The sequence below is a fragment of the Podarcis cretensis genome, assembly GCF_951804945.1.
Source record: "Podarcis cretensis genome assembly, chromosome: 17".
NCBI lineage: Eukaryota > Metazoa > Chordata > Lepidosauria > Squamata > Lacertidae > Podarcis > Podarcis cretensis.
In genome coordinates, this window is record NC_137187.1 from 2,808,188 (window position 1) to 2,827,941 (window position 19,754).

The window sequence follows — 19,754 nt, forward strand, 5'->3', positions numbered from 1 at the left end:
GTTTCTGGCTCCTCTGGAAGAGCTTGATGAAGAGGTCTGGTTTTATACCATTTTCGGCTTATATAAAAAAATCAATGCAAAGAACTGGACTCACTAGCAGGTTTTGAGTAACCATTTACAATTGACAAAAATTATATAATTGAAAAGTTAAAACATAAAAAAGGACTGAAAAAGGAATACGCAGCAATTGAGACTATTTGCAATAAACCAGAGAAGGAGGTTGAGAGAAGTCCGAGGGGAATGGGGAAATTTTGGAATTATGTATTATGTTATATGTTATGAAGCAATATTGGGGGGAAATGGAAAATGTAATAATTTTTAAATAAAAAAATAAAAAATAGAACCAGGGAAAAAAGAAATGTGTTCATCACAAGTGAGATCCCCAAACCCAACATGTTACAATCCTTGTGAACCATTCGCAGATATAGCCGTACAGTTTTCTGTTTCAAATTTGATTGTCTTGGCCATGAAAAGCACCACAAAAACAAAGTATGTAAACAAAAAGTGAAAACTGTCAAAGAGTAAAATATCTAACGTTCAGCTTAGAGTCCGGGAATACCTGGACATGTCCTCTTTTGTGGGACCAAAATTTCCATCCAGGTGGATTTTTACATTTTAAAGGAAATGTCCGGGTTGGGGGGGCTCAGGCGACTTGGGCTTGGGCTGCTCTGCACGCCGCAGCTGCTGCCAGCCCAAGCTGGGAAATGAGGCTCGTGGGTGCAGTGGCCCCACATGCCCATGCACTTCTTCCCCCAGCTCAGGCTAGCAGAGGCTTGGGCTGTCCTCTATTTGCTCTTCAAGATATGGCAAGTCTAGCTTACACAGCTAATAGATCAGAGTCAGTATCATTTTCATGTCTGTTTTCTGTCAGCAACCAAAAACCGGCCACTTTCCAAGTTGCCCTTATTAGTCTTAGCTAGCAGGAGATTAAAGGACATGGGTGGCGCTGTGGGTTAAACCACAGAGCCTAGGACTTGCCAAACAGAAGGTCGGCGGTTCGAATCCCCGCGACGGGGTGAGCTCCCGTTGCTCGGTTCCTGCTCCTGCCAACCTAGCAGTTCAAAAGCACGTCAAAGTGCAAGTAGATAAATAGGTACTGCTCCAGCGGGAAGGTAAACGGTGTTTCCATGAACTGCTCTTGTTCGCCAGAAGCGGCTTAGTCATGCTGGCCACATGACCCGGAAGCTGTACGCCGGCTCCCTCGGCCAATAAAGCGAGATGAGCGCCGCAACCCCAGAGTTGGCCATGACTGGACCTAATGGTCAGGGGTCCCTTTACCTTTATTAGCAGGAGATTGGCTAAAGCAATCACATTATGGGCAGTGGCTAATTACACACAGTCCCGAACCAGTTTCAGTTTTACCTTTTAGGATCCACACTGTTAATTAGAAACGGTCAGAGAAAACCTTCTCCCCACTCAGCGAGCCAGTAGAGTTGAAACCAACATTCAGAAACAGCCAACAGACTTATTTGCATGGTTTATTATGTTGATGACATTCCTAGCTTTGCTGAATGAAAGTGGACTCCAGTGCGAAAACTGAATGTGAAAACGGCATGGAATACTCAACTCTACCTCTCCCGCAGCAAAGAACAGTCTCCTCACCAATCAACAAGCAAGAACACCAGCAAGACCAGGGATGAACAGGCTCAGAGTATATTAATCAGACGCTCCCAGCGGTTCTCAACCTGGGGGTCCCCAGATGTTGTTGGACTACAACTCCCATCATCCCTGAGCTCTTGCCTTGCTAGCTGGGGTGATGGGAGTTGTAGTTCAACATCATCTGGGGACCCACAGGTTAAGCAAGGCTGCTACTCCCTTCCCCTCAGTTCTCTTCAAAACTATAAAACTCTTAATACCTGCTTCTCTCTCCAGACTTGTTAATGCCTAGTTCTCCCTGAGGTAGCCCACCTGCATCTAGCCTGCACAACTACATGGGGGAGCTTCACACAGAAGCAGAGAACAGTGGGGTTGGAAGGGATCCCACGGGGTCATGTAGCTCCACCCCCTACAATTAAAATATCCCTGACAAATGGCCACCCAACCCATTTTAAAACCTACAATGAAAACCCTCACCTTCCAAGGAAGCTGATGCCACTACTAGACACGATGTTCTTCCCTTTGGAGCAAGAGAAAACAAGCTTGCTCCATCTTCCATGTGACAGCCCTTCAGATATTGGAAGATGGCTTTCATATCAACTATTCTCCAGACTAAACATGCCCAACTCCCTCAACCGTTCCTCATAAGGCCTGGTTTTCAGACCCTTTATCATCCTCTGCACACATTCCAGCTTATCAATATCCTTTTCTGTACAGTGAAAACTTGCGTGGCAGGAGAAAAGAGACCTCTCCTTCTCTCTAAGCTAGGAAAAGGTTTTTTCTGTGCCAGTAGAATAGTCTCCCTCTAGAGATAAGTCATGTGCCAGCATACAGTTCCAGTGCATGCAAAACAATAACAATAACAGCAGCAACAACAATAACAATAACAGCAACAGCAACAACTTCAAGAACAGCCTTTGCTGGCTATTGACAACAGGCATTGCAGACATTCACTGACTGCTTCTTTGTTTATCTGTATTGTGTTTTTAAATGCAACTGTGTTTTGTATTGTATTTTAATGACATTGGTGTATGCCACCTTGAGATGCCTGCATAGCAGGCAGTATATAATTATTTTAATTTATAAACAAATAAGGGGATAGTTTTCTATGTGCAGGGAACATTTTGTCTGGATGAGCAATCCAGACAAGAGATAAATGCATTTAAACCAATTGTCTACTACACAAGTCGGCAACCTAAGGCCCATGGGCCACAAAAAGTCCATTGGGGTCGTTTAACAGGCCCCCGAGCCGCCCGCTCGGTGAGTCCCCACCTGCTGCGCTAAACCCGCGCAGTGCAGCGCAAGGGCTCGCTTCCACGGCACCAGAAATCGCATCTGTGCATCCACAGCACCAGAAATCGTGTCTGTGCATACGCAGATGCCAGAAATTGCGAGCATGTGTGCTCATACACACACGATCCAGCCCACGGAAGGATCTCCACTGGAGTGAACCAGCCCAAGCGAGGTAAACCTTGCTGACCCCTGCTCTACTAGATAACCCTGTTAATAATTAAATAAAGAGAAGGCTTAGGAGCTGAAGGAGCAGAGCAATGCAGAAATTGGGAGGGAATTAAGAATCTATGTCGCCCATTTTTTCTTCATGAGGCAAGCACCCAGTTGGTTTACAAGTTGTGGTAGCTAGGAAAAAATGTCTCCATATTAAAGGTGAACATTTGCTTATAAATAACCAGAGCTCACATTGGTCCACTCCTGGTTTTATCTAGAAATTTATTCTAGAAATAATTTTATAGTTATAATTGGCAGGATGTTGAGGGAGGGAAGAAACTCTACACACAAACACACTTTGCACTTCTCCGTCAGGGATGTTGGTTAGGTTTTGTCATTCTACGCCGCAATGCAGTCTTCACCTCCACACAAAGACCCGCCCATAGGCGCTGACTCCATGGGGCCTGAGGGGGCCCGAGCCCCCTCAAAAATTCGTTTGGGGGGGCTCTGCCCCCCCAATAATTTAAAAAAAACAAAGCCACTCCCGATCTAGAGAGGCGGTGGGGTTGCGGGCTCTTGACCCATCAACAATCTCGCGGGGCTGGCGTCAGCCCCGCGAGAAGCGGGGATTCCCCCTAGCTCATTAATATTCACCGCCCACGGCGGCAGCCAATCGGCTGCCGCAAAGGGCGGGCCCTCACAGGTTCACTTAAGGTCGGGGCAGCCCGGGGCTCGCCCCTTTCATTCCCCCAGCAGCAGCGGTTTGGAGGTCTTGGCCCCCCCCAATATTTTTTATAAGTCGGTATGGGCCCCCCGCCCCCCCAATATTTTTTATAAGTCGGCGCCCCTGGACCCGCCACATAGTAATGAAAGGCAGGCAAGCAGTTGTAGCAATTTAGAAGAAAGGGACGATTATTTTGAAAGGATAAAAGTTCCTTGGAAGAGCTTTGTTAAAAATGCAAAAAAAAGAGGTGCATTTTGGTTGGCTGAGGAAGGGCATTGAAGCATCTTCACTCAGAAGAAAGCACCACCGAGTCCAACACAGCTTATGCCAGCTAAATATGCTTACAGGCCCAGAATCTAGATTCATTATAAGTTCTGATTAAAAAGAAATAAACCCAAATGTAGCTTTTCCAGACTCCATGGGCAGAGAGTTTCAGTGATCAAGTCTGGAAAAACTGCATCTGTGGGCTGCACCCAGGCTTCCTATGAGTGAAGTTCCAGTAACAGGATACTGGAGGAAGGGAGAGATTATTGTTGCAGAATCCACCTTCCCTCTGCAAAAGCAACTTCAGAGTGTTATGGGGAGCTTCTGGAACATCCTGGGGGTGGGACAGCACTGGAGGCTGCGGGAGAGGAAAAGGAAAACTGCAAAAATGATGCCCCCCCCCCCAGCAGGAGGAGCTTATGATGAATCAGAGACTCTTCCAGAGACCCGTGAAAACGTATGCCATAAAACACTGTACTGTCAGACTGCTTGAAAAAGCGATCATTCTTCCAGTAAAAAATTAATTGGGTAGGAAATTAAATAGGCATTTTATTGGCCAGAACCCAGAATGTTGGGTTTCGTTCCCAGAAAATAATATAAATGTTGCTTAATTATTATTATTATCTTAGGAAGGCAATGTATAGTTTCGTAGTGTTTACATACAAGGCGATGTGTTTTCTTTTGATTGGGTTTCCCAACCCCTCATGTTTAGTGAATTGTCTTCTAATTGTTATTCTAATGTCCTTCGGGTTATCTATTATTTTCTATTATTATCTTAAGGCAATATAAAGCATAGCATTGTTGCTTCTAATAGCGAACTCAGGTGGTGAATGCTGACAGGATGGAAGCCAAAAAGGACCACAATGATGCTTGACACAATTTGTGGACCATTGACTGAAAAGCAGCACACAGGTATTTTTTATCTTGCAGCATTCATAAGTTGCAAGCTGACTGTGAAATCCCTTTCCTACAACTGCAAAGTGATCAATCCACCAATAAGTTATCCTTATGTCTATACTTAAGTTCTGCTATCTGCCAAAACCCTTGGAAAGTAGCATGCTACAAATTTAAGCAACTGAAAAAAAGGATGATATGAGACAGGCAACCTGTCTGGGGCTAATTCACACACAACCCAGTAATGGTTTATGAGAACACAGTTGCATGCAATAGGGGTATCCGATTGCCCCTCAGAGACACTATTCGTAAGTGCATGCGATGGTGGGTCCTTTATTTTTTTTCTACTCACCTCACAGACTTCTAGAAACTGTTTGCTCCATCTTGTGGCCAGATTAATTTCCATGCAATTGCACAAATTCATAAAATCACAACTCCCATCATATGCTAAACATTGGTTTGGTTGTGAGATGGAGACATTTATTTTATTATTAGGTGATTATTATTTTTTTAAAACCCCAGCTTTCATCAAGTAGCTATTAGGATGGTGCACAAAATAAAATAAAAAGTTTGGATGCTTTAGTGCATGGCCAGAATTTGGATTTAATTGTGTGCTTAGGGTTGGATCTACCTGAGAACCACGGAAATTAATACACTTAAGTAAGTTGTCCATTGATTTCAATGGGTCTGTACTGAATATGATGGGCACAATCTGCACTATACATTTAAAGAGGTATTATACCGGTTTAAATAGTCATGGCTTCCCCTGAAGAATCCTGGGAAATGGAGTTTGTTAAGTCCACTGAGTTGTTAGGTGACCCTTATTCCAAGAACTACAGTCAACCCTTGTTCCCAGGTAAATCTGAGATCTGTGTGAGGGAAATAGGGGTCTCCTAACAGCTCTCAGTGTCCTTGACAAACTACAATTCCCAGGAATCTTCGGAGAAAGTCATGATAATTGTTTAAATATAAAGTGTGGATGGGGCCTAAGCTGGAGACAACTCTTGGGACTGATTTTTTTTTATCATGTGAATTGGCTTAACGTAAATTCATGTACTTTGAGTTAATTGCTAGGTCCCAAGGAATATAGATACAACATAATTTATGTATTTAATGTGCCAGCTTGTTGACTACCATATGTTCTATTATTCTGTAAACGCATGTCTTGTTTGATTAAGGATAGCAGTCCAAAGGCCATATTCTCTCTGCAGCCATTTGAGTGGGGTCAAGAAATGACACGAATTCATGATCCAATTCAAATCACAAATTCAAATTCACAATCGGTGTACTTATCTGACTTACATTAAAAAATAAACTCCAGAATGCAATCTGCACTAAAAACATTTTATTTTATTATTATCATTTTAAAAAATCCATTTTGGATACTAATGGAACCGGTCCTTTCCTTTGCACTGTGGCAACTTCCAAAATATTTGCTAGCGTTAGAAAAACTTAATTGGTATAGTTCGATATATTCTAGCGCAAGACCCCTTATGCATGCATATACACAGACAAAATGAAAAAAAAATGTGAATCGACTTAAATTCATCTCAATCTGTAGTTTTTGCAGCTTAAGAGATAACCCAGCACAAATTCCACAGCAACCTATGGAAGCAGGCCTATATTGGAAAACTTGCAACTGAAAACAAGTAGTGATAATTGTTTTACATTGTAAGCTGTTTCAAACCCTTAGAAATATGAATACAATCAAGCAGCATAAACTTTCTAATGCAGACCAGAAACCTGTAAACATAAGATGAGGACAGAGAAATGTTACTATCCTAAAAACTAAAATATAAATCCTAAAGAGCCGAACTCTTCAAACTCCTAATGCAATAAATTCTTACTCACTCAAACCAGTGCTTTAGGGGGCTTCAGGAACAGGCTGCAAAGTAATAAAGCATTTTGTGGCGTTTTTGAGGCTGTCCCCTCCTTTTCTCCCTCCCAGCTTTTCCATCTGAAAAAAACATCAGTTTCGCCAAAGACAGATATGAATAGGGCCGGGTGCCGCTTCTCGAAGAGGCCAAGTTGTGTTGATATTTGATATAATAACTCCAGCCCAAGTGGGGAAAGGGAGCCGTGATAGATGATTTGTAAGTCAATCTTTGACTTTTGCTTGTAATCAAACCTCTTTGGACTTGCTTAGAAATCACAGTCCAGACAGGAATGTCTTCTGAATCCCACTTCTTCCTGCTCCTACAGATGTAATAAAATTATATTGTGCGGAAACCGGGGGGGGGGGGGGTATTTAAAATGCATGTAATCTTTCTAAATGAAGACATCAGTTGACACCTCTTGCAGCCTTGAGTGCATTTGTAGGATTCTCCCACACACACAAAAAAAAAACCTATTACTTGTATCCTTATGGCAATCCAAAAATCTACAGAATGAGGTAACAGAAAAATGGACTGCAGGTGGAGAGGGGTGGATCACAATTTTTAACGCTTCACTACGATAAAGAAATAAAACCTCGCTGCAAATAGAAATCTGGTATTTAGCAAGCAAAATCCTGGGCTACGCCAGTGTATTATCACTATTTATAGTTTTTTTTTAAGCAGGGAAAGTGGTCCCCCTCAGGGTGGTGTTGCTGGAAGCATTCTACAACCACATTCTCACCTGCTTGACACCTCATTCTGCTACAGGCGCAGCCTCTGCCTAGTTCTCCTCCATATAAAAGGAATTTCAGAGGCCTAGAAGTGCGGATTCCCCAAGACAATGAGATGCAGATTCTTTTGGAGACACACAACAAAAACCCACCCCCTCCCCACGCTTCCTCCATTCTCAAGACTCAGAGGTCAAAGTTGAATGAACCTGACCAAATCCAGGGCGCATGCCTAGGCTGCTACACCGATTCACATCTGGGCAGCTCCAGATGTGTTTATCTGCCATGTAATTTTGTAGCAGCCACAGTTTCTGCCCAATCTACCTCTGTGGGTTGCTGTGAAAATCAAGCAGGAAGAAAAAGCTTAGAGAAAGGACAGGGCACACAAGCCATAAACGAACTAATACTTAGGGGATAATTTGGCCAAATTTAAATACTTTCCGTTTCCAGTTATTTCAATGGGACAGAAAATGATTTGCTTGTGTCCTTAGTTAGCTAACATTTAGGGAAATACTTCCTGTAGTTGGTGCTGACAGTCCTTTCAATAACCATGGGATGTCGGCTGGTAGTATTTGCAACAGAAAATGTTTGCTTCCATATATACAATGTAGCCTCAGAAAGCCGAGGTTTCATTTTAATTTCCAACGGGCAGACCTTTCCCTATTTGATAGTCTAACCAGGTTCAGATAATCAAATGCATTAGGTTAATGAACAAGAATAGATCAGATTAATGACAAACCTTTAGAGATATAAAATATATTTTAGAAGTCTGGAAGGGCCTGGCTGATTTTAAAAGAAAAGACATTGGCTAATATTACTGAACAAATGAACTTTGAAAATATCAGTAGCAAGTAGGAAATGGAACTATTACAGGGAGTTGAAGTGGCAAAAGGCACACTCCCCAGGCATTTTCTCCTAAGCATCTCACTTTAAAATGAGCAGGGCTTGCACTAAGAACATCACTGTTCTTTTCCACAACCTTTATTAATTTCAGGGGGATTTGTGCATGAGAACTCAGCTAGGGATCATGCCCAGAGCATTGGAGTTAATGTGTTCAGATCCTTTCAATGACACTTGGTTGCTTCTTAGGCAGTTCTGCATGAGAAATAAGCATATGAATCCTACTATTGAATGTTGGGCTTCATAATGACATAGTTGATCACATACTGTATTAATTAGAGGTGTGCTTGCACTTCAGAAAAACCCCAGACCAAAGTGTGCCACAACGAAAAGATACAGGATTTATGTGAACTGAAATGAATGTCTTTCAAAGGATTCCAGGGCAAATTGGGTTGTTCCTGGAGCTTTGGGACAGATTTAGAGGGACTCTGAAACACAGAAAGTGAGTCTGTATAAACTGATACACACACCAAGATCCACATATTAGTAGCATGACATGACAGGAGAGGGGAAACGGAAAATAAGGTGTGCAGTTTTGTGGCTAAGAGCTTGAGTTTTCAACCAGTGAATAATTTTATCAGGACTCCACTTTCTGCTTCTAATCATTCCGCTGCCTCTCCAGGGTCCTCTCAGCATATATCAGGCGCTGGTGGTCTCTTTCACCCTAGGGAGGAAATGACAGGAGTTGCCCTCTGGGGTCTCCTGGGCTCTGTCCCCACCCAGCATTATTCAAAGCTAGGCCCCTTTCTCCCCTGAGACAGCCTTTGATTCCCACTTCAGCTGTAGGGTAAGAGTGATTTTATTTCCTCCTCCTTGTTCCCAGTGTAGCTATTTATTCCCCCCCCCCATTCCTGATGTAGATCTTTAAATACAAATTGCCCCTCCCAAAGTGGGGGAAACAAATTTCTTTTTCCCCAAATGACTCCCCCTTGCACATAATCCTCTGTAGCTATCTGTCTGAAACTTGCCAGTCTTCACTCCCTCAGGAAGAGAAACTGTGCCTGAAAATATAATCCAGTTCTGCTAAGGAATTAAAAAGTTATAGGGTTGCCTTTTAAATATAACTATATTAATGGTAAAGGTAAAGGGACCCTTGACCATTAGGTCCAGTCGCGGATGACTCTGGGGTTGCGGCGCTCATCTCGCTTTATTGGCCGAGGGAGCCGGCGTACAGCTTCCGGGTCATGTGGCCAGCATGACTAAGCCGCTTCTGGTGAACCAGAGCAGCGCACGGAAACGCTGTTTACCTTCCCGCCGGAGCGGTACCTATTTATCTGCTTGCACTTGGACGTGCTTTCGAACTGCTAGGTTGGCAGGAGCAGGGACCGATCAATGGGAGCTCACCCCGTTGCAGGGATTCGAACTGCCGACCATCTGATTGGCAAGTCCTACCTAGTCTATAAATCCCTGTCTGAGACTCAATAGGCTTCTTACCCACAGAAAGGGCTACTTTGCCTTCAAATTTCATTCAATTCTGACAAAGAGAGGTCTGACCAGAGCAATATTTTAAACTCCTATATGACTTTATGGTCAGATTATTATTTTTCCAGATTCTTATTTTGATACTACACATACATGTTCAGCTGTGTGGCGGTTGTACAAACCCCGAACAAAGCTCCTTATACGTCCCAGACTATTAAATGTTTCTTTAGAAAATAAAAAGCTAACTCGCTCAGCCTTCCTTGGGTTTATTTCCAGAATGGGTCACCAAAAAAATAATAATTTAAAAAGCAAAGCTGTTCAAAATAAGAAGCCGCCAAAGTTATGTGAATCAGCCCTACTTTGAGTGAATCATTTAACTAGATGTGCATCTCAATGCACATGAGGGGTATTTAATTCATATTAAGCGTCTAATACAACTTCATTTAAAACCTAATAAATGATTATTACAATCTCCTCATAAGTTTGATGTTTACCAAACAAAAAACCCTTTGGAAAAATCAGCCAAACATACTTGAGACCAAGGAAGTCAAATAGATTCCTTATAATGTCATCAGCGCTAACTAATCATCATGGGAGACAGTCCAGTTAAAACATGTCATCCTTGATCTGCAGTTCATGAGTTAATTGGCTAATCTGCTGATTAATTGAATTAGTGCTTTCAACTCCGATTCCTCTACAGCCTCCCAAAATGGGTATTGGTGTGCAATGGAGCGAGAGGGGGAGGAGAACTGTGCTGAGGGAAACTTGACTTCCCAGATCAAATGTGCTGGAGATTCTTCCTTGTTTCCCTTCCCCATGGGAGCAATAAACAAACAGACAAATAGGCTCTGAGCACTGTTCGGCAGCCACCCTAACCACCTGCTATGCCTCAAACAGCCTCCAGCCTGGGATCAGGGGGAAGAGTCAGAGGCCAAGCAGAATGGCAGTCAACTTTATAAATATCCCTCCCACAGCTGCTGAAGCTGAGGTGTCAGGCTGAAGAGCAAGGGAGATTAATTTGGGCACATCTTGTAGTATTATGAGGATTGCTTAGACAGTCGTCTAGGGTTACACACAAGCGCACACACACACTTTTATATTACAACTCCCACACAGGGCCGAGAAGGCTTTGAAAGGTTGAAGGGAGGCAATCTGACAGAGAGAGCAGTTATATATTAATTACACTGAAATAAAACTGGCTGCTTTTCGGGATTGGACTGCATGTCAAACAGGGACCCTAGATAATCAAATCTTTGGGCAAGTTCGTTGTTTCAACGATTTGAGGATGACATCTGCAGAAACAGGAGCAATGATGTGAGCTAAGCTAAAAGCTACTCAGCCTTCACAAGCTATTCCTGGGTTTGGCAGAGGAAAGGGAGTGGTCTGACCCTCCTATCTCTGAGAGTGCTCAAACCAGAGGTTTCTTTCCCCCAATTACGATGCTGTGGCTTGGGGTTTGATTGAGACCAAACGGCTGGAAATCTCACTAAATAAATTCCTAACAACTTTGCCTGGAACACCCACAGCATGTATTGGAGAAGAAGTGAGACTTACGCCGATAAAATGGTGTGCTTTTAAGTCTTTCTATATATGTTATTTTAAACTTTTCTGGAACAAAGCAGTGATATTAGCAGCAGTTACTGGAAAGTCAAATAGGGAAAGGGGGCATTAAAATTAGGGGCACTGGGCATTAACCCCCCAGAATTTAAGATACTGAAGCCTAGATCAATCAAAACGTTGGTTACATAAGAGATTAAAGCATTTTCTCCCTAGTTTAGATATGGAGTCGAGTCAAACCACAGCATTTTCACTATACCCTCACCCTGCAAAACCTAGTCATGCTTTAGAAAGTTATTTTCATAAAATCATAGAATTGCAGAGTTGGGAGAGACCACGAGGGTCATTTAGTCAAACGCTCTGCAATGCAGGAATCTTTTGCCCAGCGTACAATCGGGTCAGTGACTGAAATAAACCGATTCATTCATTCATTTGCCCAGTGTGGGGCTCAAACCAACAATCCAGAGATTAAGAGTCTCATTCATTACCTACTGAGTCCCTTTATTAATTTGCCATCTTAGATTGACCCTGCTATTAGACAGCCTCGGACACAGCTGATGACCGTGGGGGTGGAGACGTTGTTGTTGTTGTTATTTCACTTTTCCCAAGAAATTCAAAGCAAAAAGGCAGCAAGTTGTTCATTACTTATTTTTTATTCTTGTATTTTTACTGCTAGAATGGCAGAGAGGTATCTGTGGAACTTTCCTGCCTCGTGTCCAGAATACCTTGGTTAGCCTTGCTGTATATTGCACCTCGCCTTGAGGAGAGGGGTGCCATTGTTGCTCTGCTTCCAGCTGTGGGGGCTGGTGTCCATTGGGAGTGATAGGGCAGAAGGCAGGGAGTAGGTGTCAGCAGTAGGTGGCGCAAGAGCCAGTGACGAGAGCAAGCTCAGCCAATGAGAGGCAGAGCCACCTAGTTCTAGCTTTGACTCCTGTCTCTTTCCTGTTGAGGGCAACACCGAGACTAACCAGGAGGAAGCTGGTGGGAAGGCCATGCTCTAGGACAGCTGTAAGTAAGAAGGCAGTTAGGTGAGGGCTGGCTGAAGGCAGATTAAGGTTGGTGGCCCCATTCACCATAGTGGACCAGCATCCACTGGCTTCAGGTACCAATTCAGGCACCATTCAGGCTCCAAGTAATGGCTTAACAGTGTTCTGATCACTGTTCTTGGAAAATTCCAGTTGAACAACATATACCTGAAGGAGCATCTCCACCCCCATCGCTGAGATCCAGCTCCGAGGGCCTTCTCATGGTTCCCTCACCACGAGAAGTAAGGTTACAGGGAAGCAGGCAGAGGGCCTTCTCAGTAGTGGCACCCGCCCTGTGGAACAGCCTCCCATCAGGTGTTAAGTAAATAAACATCTATCTGACTTTTAGAAGATATCTGAATGCAGCCCTGTTTAGGGAAGTTTTTAATGTTTTATGTTTTATCATGTTTTAATATTCTGTTGGGAGCTGCCCAGAGTGGCTGGGGAAACCCAGCCAGATGGGTGGGGTATAAATATATTATTACTATTATTATTATTATTATTATTATTATTATTATGCATCTGTGGGGCCAATGAAATTTCATTATGTTTCATTATGTATTCCATTGCACCATCTCTATTGAACCTGAAGACCTTAGCTAATTTTTTTTTCATTTTACAAAGATTGAGGGTTTTTTAAATAAAAAATAAAATCAGGAGAAATGTGCCACAAAGCGAATCTCAAAATTTGCAATGGCTGCTCAGAAATTGAGGCCAAAAAAAAAAAGCCTCCATATTCTTGCTAGACTGCAGACACATTCATTTGAACCATACTTCCTTTGTTTGACATTTTATCATTATGACCTTTTGGTTAAACTATAAAATTAAACTTGACCTACAGCTCTCTCAGGAGAACCATTATGCCACAGAGAAATGCTGCCCAGCAATAAGACCTCTTCATTGAACAACTTCACAATGAAGTTGAGAAATGCAAGTAGAACATTAAAGAAACCAAAAAAAATAAGGTGAACTCACAATGAATAAATAAGTAAAACCTTTGTTGAGCAAAGAAGAGGAAGTTTAATTTTCTTCTGTTCTTTCTGATTATTGGACCTAAAAGTACAACTACTAAAACTATATTAACAAAAACAGATGGACTAGTTGGTAGTTCTCTGGTTTATGTAAACCCCCTCTCTGAGTTATCATCAACATAAAAGAGATAAAAGGGAACCATATTGGAAGAAAATCTTCCCGTTTGCCTTGCCCTGACCTCTAGGGGGGTTATTTTAATGCACACTGTGACGGCCAGCACCATTTACACAGTCCACATTTTATGATGGACAGCTGTGCATAACAAACTCACAGCCTGCTCTGCAACCCAGATAAACTGAAGCTTCTTGGGCTGCGGCTGATTAAGATGTGATCCTAGGCAAAGGCGCTAGGAAGCAAGACCCACTAAAAACACGGGGACCCGATAACCATAAATATGGATAGGATCGACTATAGGTCGTAGCTGGCAACTTTGACCCCCAACATATAACTGGTGAGCACAGCCAGCTAACTCCAACTGAGTTTATTCCAAAACGGCGTGGTGAAGGTTGTGGGAGTATAATTCTGCTCAAATTTTGGCACTTTTGCCGGGCTCAGAAACAGGTTAGCAAACAGTTACTTGGCACAGAAAGCAGTAACTATCCACCCAGTTAAGGAAACATGCTTAGATTCAAGTTTTGTGCCTCTGACCTAAACGTGTTTAGGGGCACAAAGACCAGAGAGGGATACTTCCAAGTCAGCGGGCCAAGCACGAAGCCATACCTTCATTGAGCTTAATGAAAATAAACACAGCATTTGGGAATTTGTTTGAAATCCCACCAATTTCCATTCCAGCAGCCTGATAATTTGCATGCGTCTGGAAGAAAATCTCGTTGATTTCAATGAAACTTTCGGGATAATTATGGGGAGGATTGCACAACTATAAAGCATCTAAACTGCTCACCTGGAGGGGGTTGGAGTTTGGGCTGTGTTGCCACAGATTCATCGGAGGCGATCCCAAACTAAGGGGCAGGTTTCTCTCTGAGAAAGAAAATCTGGGAACGGGGTAGGATCTTGAGGTGTGCGTGGAGACCTCCTGCTGTCACAATTCAAAAGGGCTAAATTCTCTCCCGAAGAGGACCCCCACTGGCTGACCCTGGAGGGGGGCTGTTCCTCCACTTGCCCCGCCATCCCAGTCTGACTTGGGAAGAACGTCTCCTTCCTTTTCACAAACTTTTCCCCTGCGCGCCCACTTTTAGAAGGGGCCGACGACACCCTGTTCTACTCAATTTTCTACTGCCACTGTCAGATCGGTGTCCCCAAACCCACCCAGATCGTTGCATACACCAGTCGAGGGCATAAACTATGTGTGGAAAATCTCTGCACCCAGGACACGTGTGCGGCGCTGAGGGCGGGAGGAGGATGAGGAGAAGGTCGTAAGCCCATCGGGAGAAAACACACCATCACATAGGTGGCATGTGGCTGAGAGATTAATAGAAAGTGGAATCGCTGTGAAAAACGGTACCCACCCTCCCACCATCACTACCCCGAAAAATGCAAGGAAGGACACGCAAGATCCTACATAGTTTTGCTTCCAGGTTTGTTTGTTTTCTGAAAAGACTTCTGAATCCTTAGTTTGTGCTGGCATCTCGTTTTGCACTGTCGACTGTGTACAGAACGACTAGGGAGATGCTTAGCGCGTCAGAATCTTTAAAAATGTCTCGATATTTTTTTAAAAAATATCCCTCCAGACTCTCCAGTGTTATTTTATTTTTAAGGAAAAAGACCCCGAGAAGCAAGAACAATTTTCTCTTTTTCCAAGGCTGTGCCTCGGATTAACCGAATGGCGCATCCAACCCGAAAGGGTTTCTGCTTCAGCTAAACTAGTCGCTTTCACCGGGGCGACATTGGCAGACTGGGTTAGGCAGAAATCCAGACGAGGAGCCAGCCAAACTTCTTCCAAACTGGACTCGCCCTTTTAGGTAAGGAGGATCATCCGCCGTACCAGTGTGCCCCCCCCCCCCGCCACACACACACACACACACAGAGAGAGAGAGAGAGAGAGAGAGAGAGAGAGAGAGAGAGAGAGAGAGAGAGAGAGAGAGGTTCTCGGCCGGTTCAAGTTTGGCGCAAACGCCCCGCGCGTTTTGCAGCGGCAAAAGCCGGGAAACAGAGGACTTGTCAGGTTTACGGGTCGAGGGAAAAGCCCACGCGGGAGGAGAAATACATATTATGACGGGGAGTAGCGGGAGAAGAGACGGGGTGCGAAGTTAGAGCCGTGTTTTACGTTTCTTCCAGGACGCGTTTCGGTTGGGCAGCTCGGCAACAGCACCAAAGCTCTTGAAGAACGTTTACCTATGATCCGGTGTTTTAGAGGACGGCTGCAAATATAAGGAACGCTGAATGTGAGGCCCGGCGCAGAGCGCAGATCGTGGCCCGCTGCGTAGAGACAAGAGGAAACCAGCCACGCTTCTTGTGTATAGAGCGGGTTTCGTTAAAAGGTAACAGCCAGCCTTGTGCTTTTTATCGTTGCAGCGAGATCCCCGCCACACACCCCATTCTTGGTTTAAGTAAGCAAGTATTGTACTTCCCTCCCGCCGCCCACATTGTTGGCGTCAGAAATAAATGTCCATAATGATCGCGATAATCTCGGGATCTAGGCGGCTGTTGCAATGGGCTCTTTCCCCTAACGATTTGCCTTTTGTGATTTTTTTTTTTTTTTTTTGTAACTATTATCTTCTTGCCGCAGCCAGTCCCTGTTTCTGTTCTGGTTTGGTGCTTTGCGCAAAAGCCCCTCGCCTCGACCTCGCGTTTCCCTTCGCAATTCTCCTTTTCCGACCCTCAGCCCGGGGGATTCCTTCGAAACGAATCCGCTGGGAGCGGGGGTGGAGCAGGGATCGCCGTCGGTTCTGCTAAGTTGAAAAACATCTCGCTTCTACGGGACTGCAAACAGTTGAACAATGTGCGCCCTCCTCCGAGAGGTGTGAGGGGGAGTAAAGCGGTGTGGGGGTTTTGGGAGGTGTGGGGAAGGAATCCCCCAGATAGATCTCTCTATATTCTTTACTTTGTGTAAGAACTTTCGAAACCCAAGTCTGGATTCCCGGATTCGCGGCCCCTCCAGAAAATCAGTTTTCGCCTCCGGTATCTCAAACGCCTTTCTTCGCAAGGTCTCTTTCCGACGGTTCCTAGAAGCGCTTATCGAAGGGCTATTAAATGCTGTTCCAGGAGACTTGGAAGGCTATAACGAGGGGCAAGAAAGTTGCTGTCCCGCCCGCACCCGTTATTCTCTAATTATTTTCGAGACAGAGCATAATTAAGACATTTGTAATTAAGACGGGCCCTCCAATTTATTTTTTAAAAAATCACCCCACTTGAAGTAGAAGTAATAAGAGAGGGAAGGAGTTCGATTCACAGCAGAGGGGGCCCTCGGGAAACAGGGAGACGGGCCTTGTGCTACTGAGTTAAAATAATTCACCCGTGAGGCAAAGTGGGAAAGGCCGGCGGACTGCAAATCGGACTGAAAGCCACTATATTTCAGAGACTGATTGACCGGGCGGTTCTCCTGCGCAAACCTCCAGTGACTGCTCGAGGAAGTGGCTGGAAAACGTCCCAAGGAATTGCGCTTTTCCGAGACTGGACGGCAAAATCCCAAAATCATGCCGAATCCGAGCGAGTTGCGACTCGCTGTCCCCCGACGGGGCTTCGGCTACAGCGGAGAGGTCAGAATAGGGATTTTGTTTTGTTTTTTAATCATCATCGCATTGATGGGAAGTGTAGGAAGCGGGAAAAGGACTTGCAAAAGGACTTCGATCCTTGGCTACGTGGAAATCTAAGCCCCGCTGGAGGCTCGACGGCACTTTGAAGCGGGCGCTCGCTCGATCCTCCCAGCAAGGGACTGACTTCGAGCGGGCAACTTCATTAAAGAATCCACCGGTAATTCTGGCCTGTATTTATACTCCTAGGCGCACGAATTGACTTAAGGTTTTAACCCAAAGAAAAGAGATTTCGCTTTTACTGCAACAGGAAAAAATCACGTTTTGGAAAATTACAGATTTTCAGCTCTTTGCTACTTCTGAAGTCCTTATTTTTTAAAAAAATAATATTTACAGTAATTAAACAACCGTCGTTCGAATTATAACTGAAGTGATTTGACACATACAGCCAAACAAAGGGAAAAAATGGATTTCCATTTAATGGCGTTTTTAAACCCTTTCTCGCAATAGTGTCATGGGAAGACACAATATAATTTACAGGAAGCACTGCTTAAAACGGAAAACGGTTAAAAAGCTGAAAATTCAAAAGGATCACCTGGGATGTCAGGAATTATTTGTGGAGGCTGCGATCCCACGCATACACATAAGGTCCCATGAACAACATGGGACTTACTGTACTTCTGAGTAAGGCTGCTTAGGCTCATATATATACGGATCACAAATACTGTACAGCTATAGATACAGCTATAAATAAATATAGTAGATATATGGCATGCGTCCTGAAAGACCAGGATGAGGAAGAGGAACCGATGTGAAAAGTAGATAAGTGTTTGCTAACACTACACCGAACCCCCTGGAGCCGTGGGGAAGGAGGGGGGGCACGGTCCTCGCAAGAGCCGGGTCCGTCCATCCTCGCTGCCGGGCTCCGCGGCCCAAGGACTCTGGAGAGGAGCCGCTTGAACGAAAATAGTCTCCAAGCTGGGTTGCCAATCGCGGCGCCTTTTTCCGGCAGGACCCGCAGCCCAGCTCCCGCCCGTGGGCCCAAGGCCTGATCCTGTTGCGTCCCTGAGTGAACTTCCCCGGACTTCTCCGCGCTCGGAGTCCCGAGTCTCCATCCCGGGATATGTTCGCGGTAGGAGCGCGCGAGGCGGCGCCCCTTTCCCAGATCTCTCCCAGGCCCGGCAGTGGCGAGCTGGCAAGGAGCGTGCGTCGCCCACCCAGCGCCGCTTGGCCCTTCGGGGGGCGCTCTTTCGATGCCAGGCGAGGCTTGCCTTGATGCCTTTGGCTATTAATAGCCATCAGCCGGTCTATTCCTGTCCTGGAGGGGCGAAGGGGCTGCCTGGCACCAAGAGGAAGGCAAGGCAAGGGGTGGGAAGGCCGAGTCCCTGGGGACGCCCGGGCCAGGGTTCAAGAGATAGTTTCCCCGACGGCTATTAAAAACCACGAGCAACATTGAGGCGATTCCTGCATTTCAGGGGGTCGGACGAGACGGCCCTGTGGGTCGCTTCCAACGCTACCATTCTGCGGGGAGCCTGTGCTAAATTAACCTTTCCGAAAGATGTCTCGGTCGGCTGCAGCCTGAACGGTTTCCACCAGGAACCTCCAAAAATCCAGCCATTATTCCGGGCCCCCTGCAGCAACACCTGTCGGCGGAAGGTCAAGCCTCCGCAGGCCACAACGAACGCCTGTCTCGTTGGACGGGCTCTGGCCTCGCACTTGGCCACGGCTTCCGCGTGCCAAGAGGACTCTCCAGCCGCCCCAAGGCGCGTCCGCGGACCCTTTCCTTCCTCCTTTCTCCCCCTCCCCAAATCCAACCCCGTCCAGGCCACTCACCGTTGGCGTTGAGGTCCAGGCACTGGGCGGGGTCGTCGGCGTCCGGCAGCTGCCCGTCGGGGCTGAGGCTGTCCATAGACAAATCCAGGCCTTTGTCGTCCCAGTCGCGGAGCTTCCTCTTCTTGTGCGAGCCGATGAGGGCCTCCACGGAGAAGGCGTGCGCTCGCGAGCTGAGGGCCACTGCCGAGCGCCTCCTCTCGCTCATTTTAGCCGCCCGACGGGGTGAGTGCGTGCCTGGCGAGTCCCGCGGCCCGAGGGGCAGGCACGCCGCCAGCTGCCCAAGCGCTGGCCGGAGGGAGGGCGACGCTGGCTAGCTGGCTGGTTCACGAGGCTGGGCCCCAGCAAGAGGCAAGCGGAGAGGCCGCCTCGACGTGAGAGCGTCCAGCGGCCGCCTGGACGCTACATGGATCCGCGGAGCAGGGCAGACGACCCACCGACCGCCCGGATCGCCGGCGCCGCTCAGAGTCGCGGCGCTTGCAGGCTGCGCTTCATTCTTTCCTTTCTCTCACCCCCCCTCCTTTCCCTCCCTCTGATTGATCCAAACTTCTGGGGAACTTTCTTCTCCCCCCCCCCCAACACCCCCGACGACACCGCCAGGCTGTGCGCGCCTGTCAGGAGAGAGCCGCAAAGCCCCTGCCCAATGGAAAGGCGCGCAGGCCAGGGACCTCGGCGCCCCGGAGCCAATGAGGAGGGGGCGGGCCAAGCGCCCGGGCTGCTTCTCCCAGCTTGGCTCCTCCTGGGCAGCTGCGCGCAGAATTAACCCTTTGCTTGACACAAGCCGAGAAGCACTCCTCCCCCCCTCCGCCAGC

At 46.0% G+C, this 19,754-nt stretch overlaps 1 protein-coding gene across 1 annotated transcript in view; it reads right to left on the reverse strand.

Moving 5' to 3' along the window:
• TBX15 (T-box transcription factor 15) overlaps window positions 1-19,463 on the reverse strand; it is a 105,613-nt gene extending 86,150 nt beyond the window's left edge. The window contains exon 1 of the mRNA XM_079960275.1: window positions 18,946-19,463. Within this exon, the coding sequence (XP_079816401.1) occupies window positions 18,946-19,150 (205 nt within the window). The 5' untranslated portion in view covers window positions 19,151-19,463. The remainder of the gene's footprint in view (window positions 1-18,945) is intronic.
• Between the last annotated feature and the right edge of the window lie 291 nt (window positions 19,464-19,754).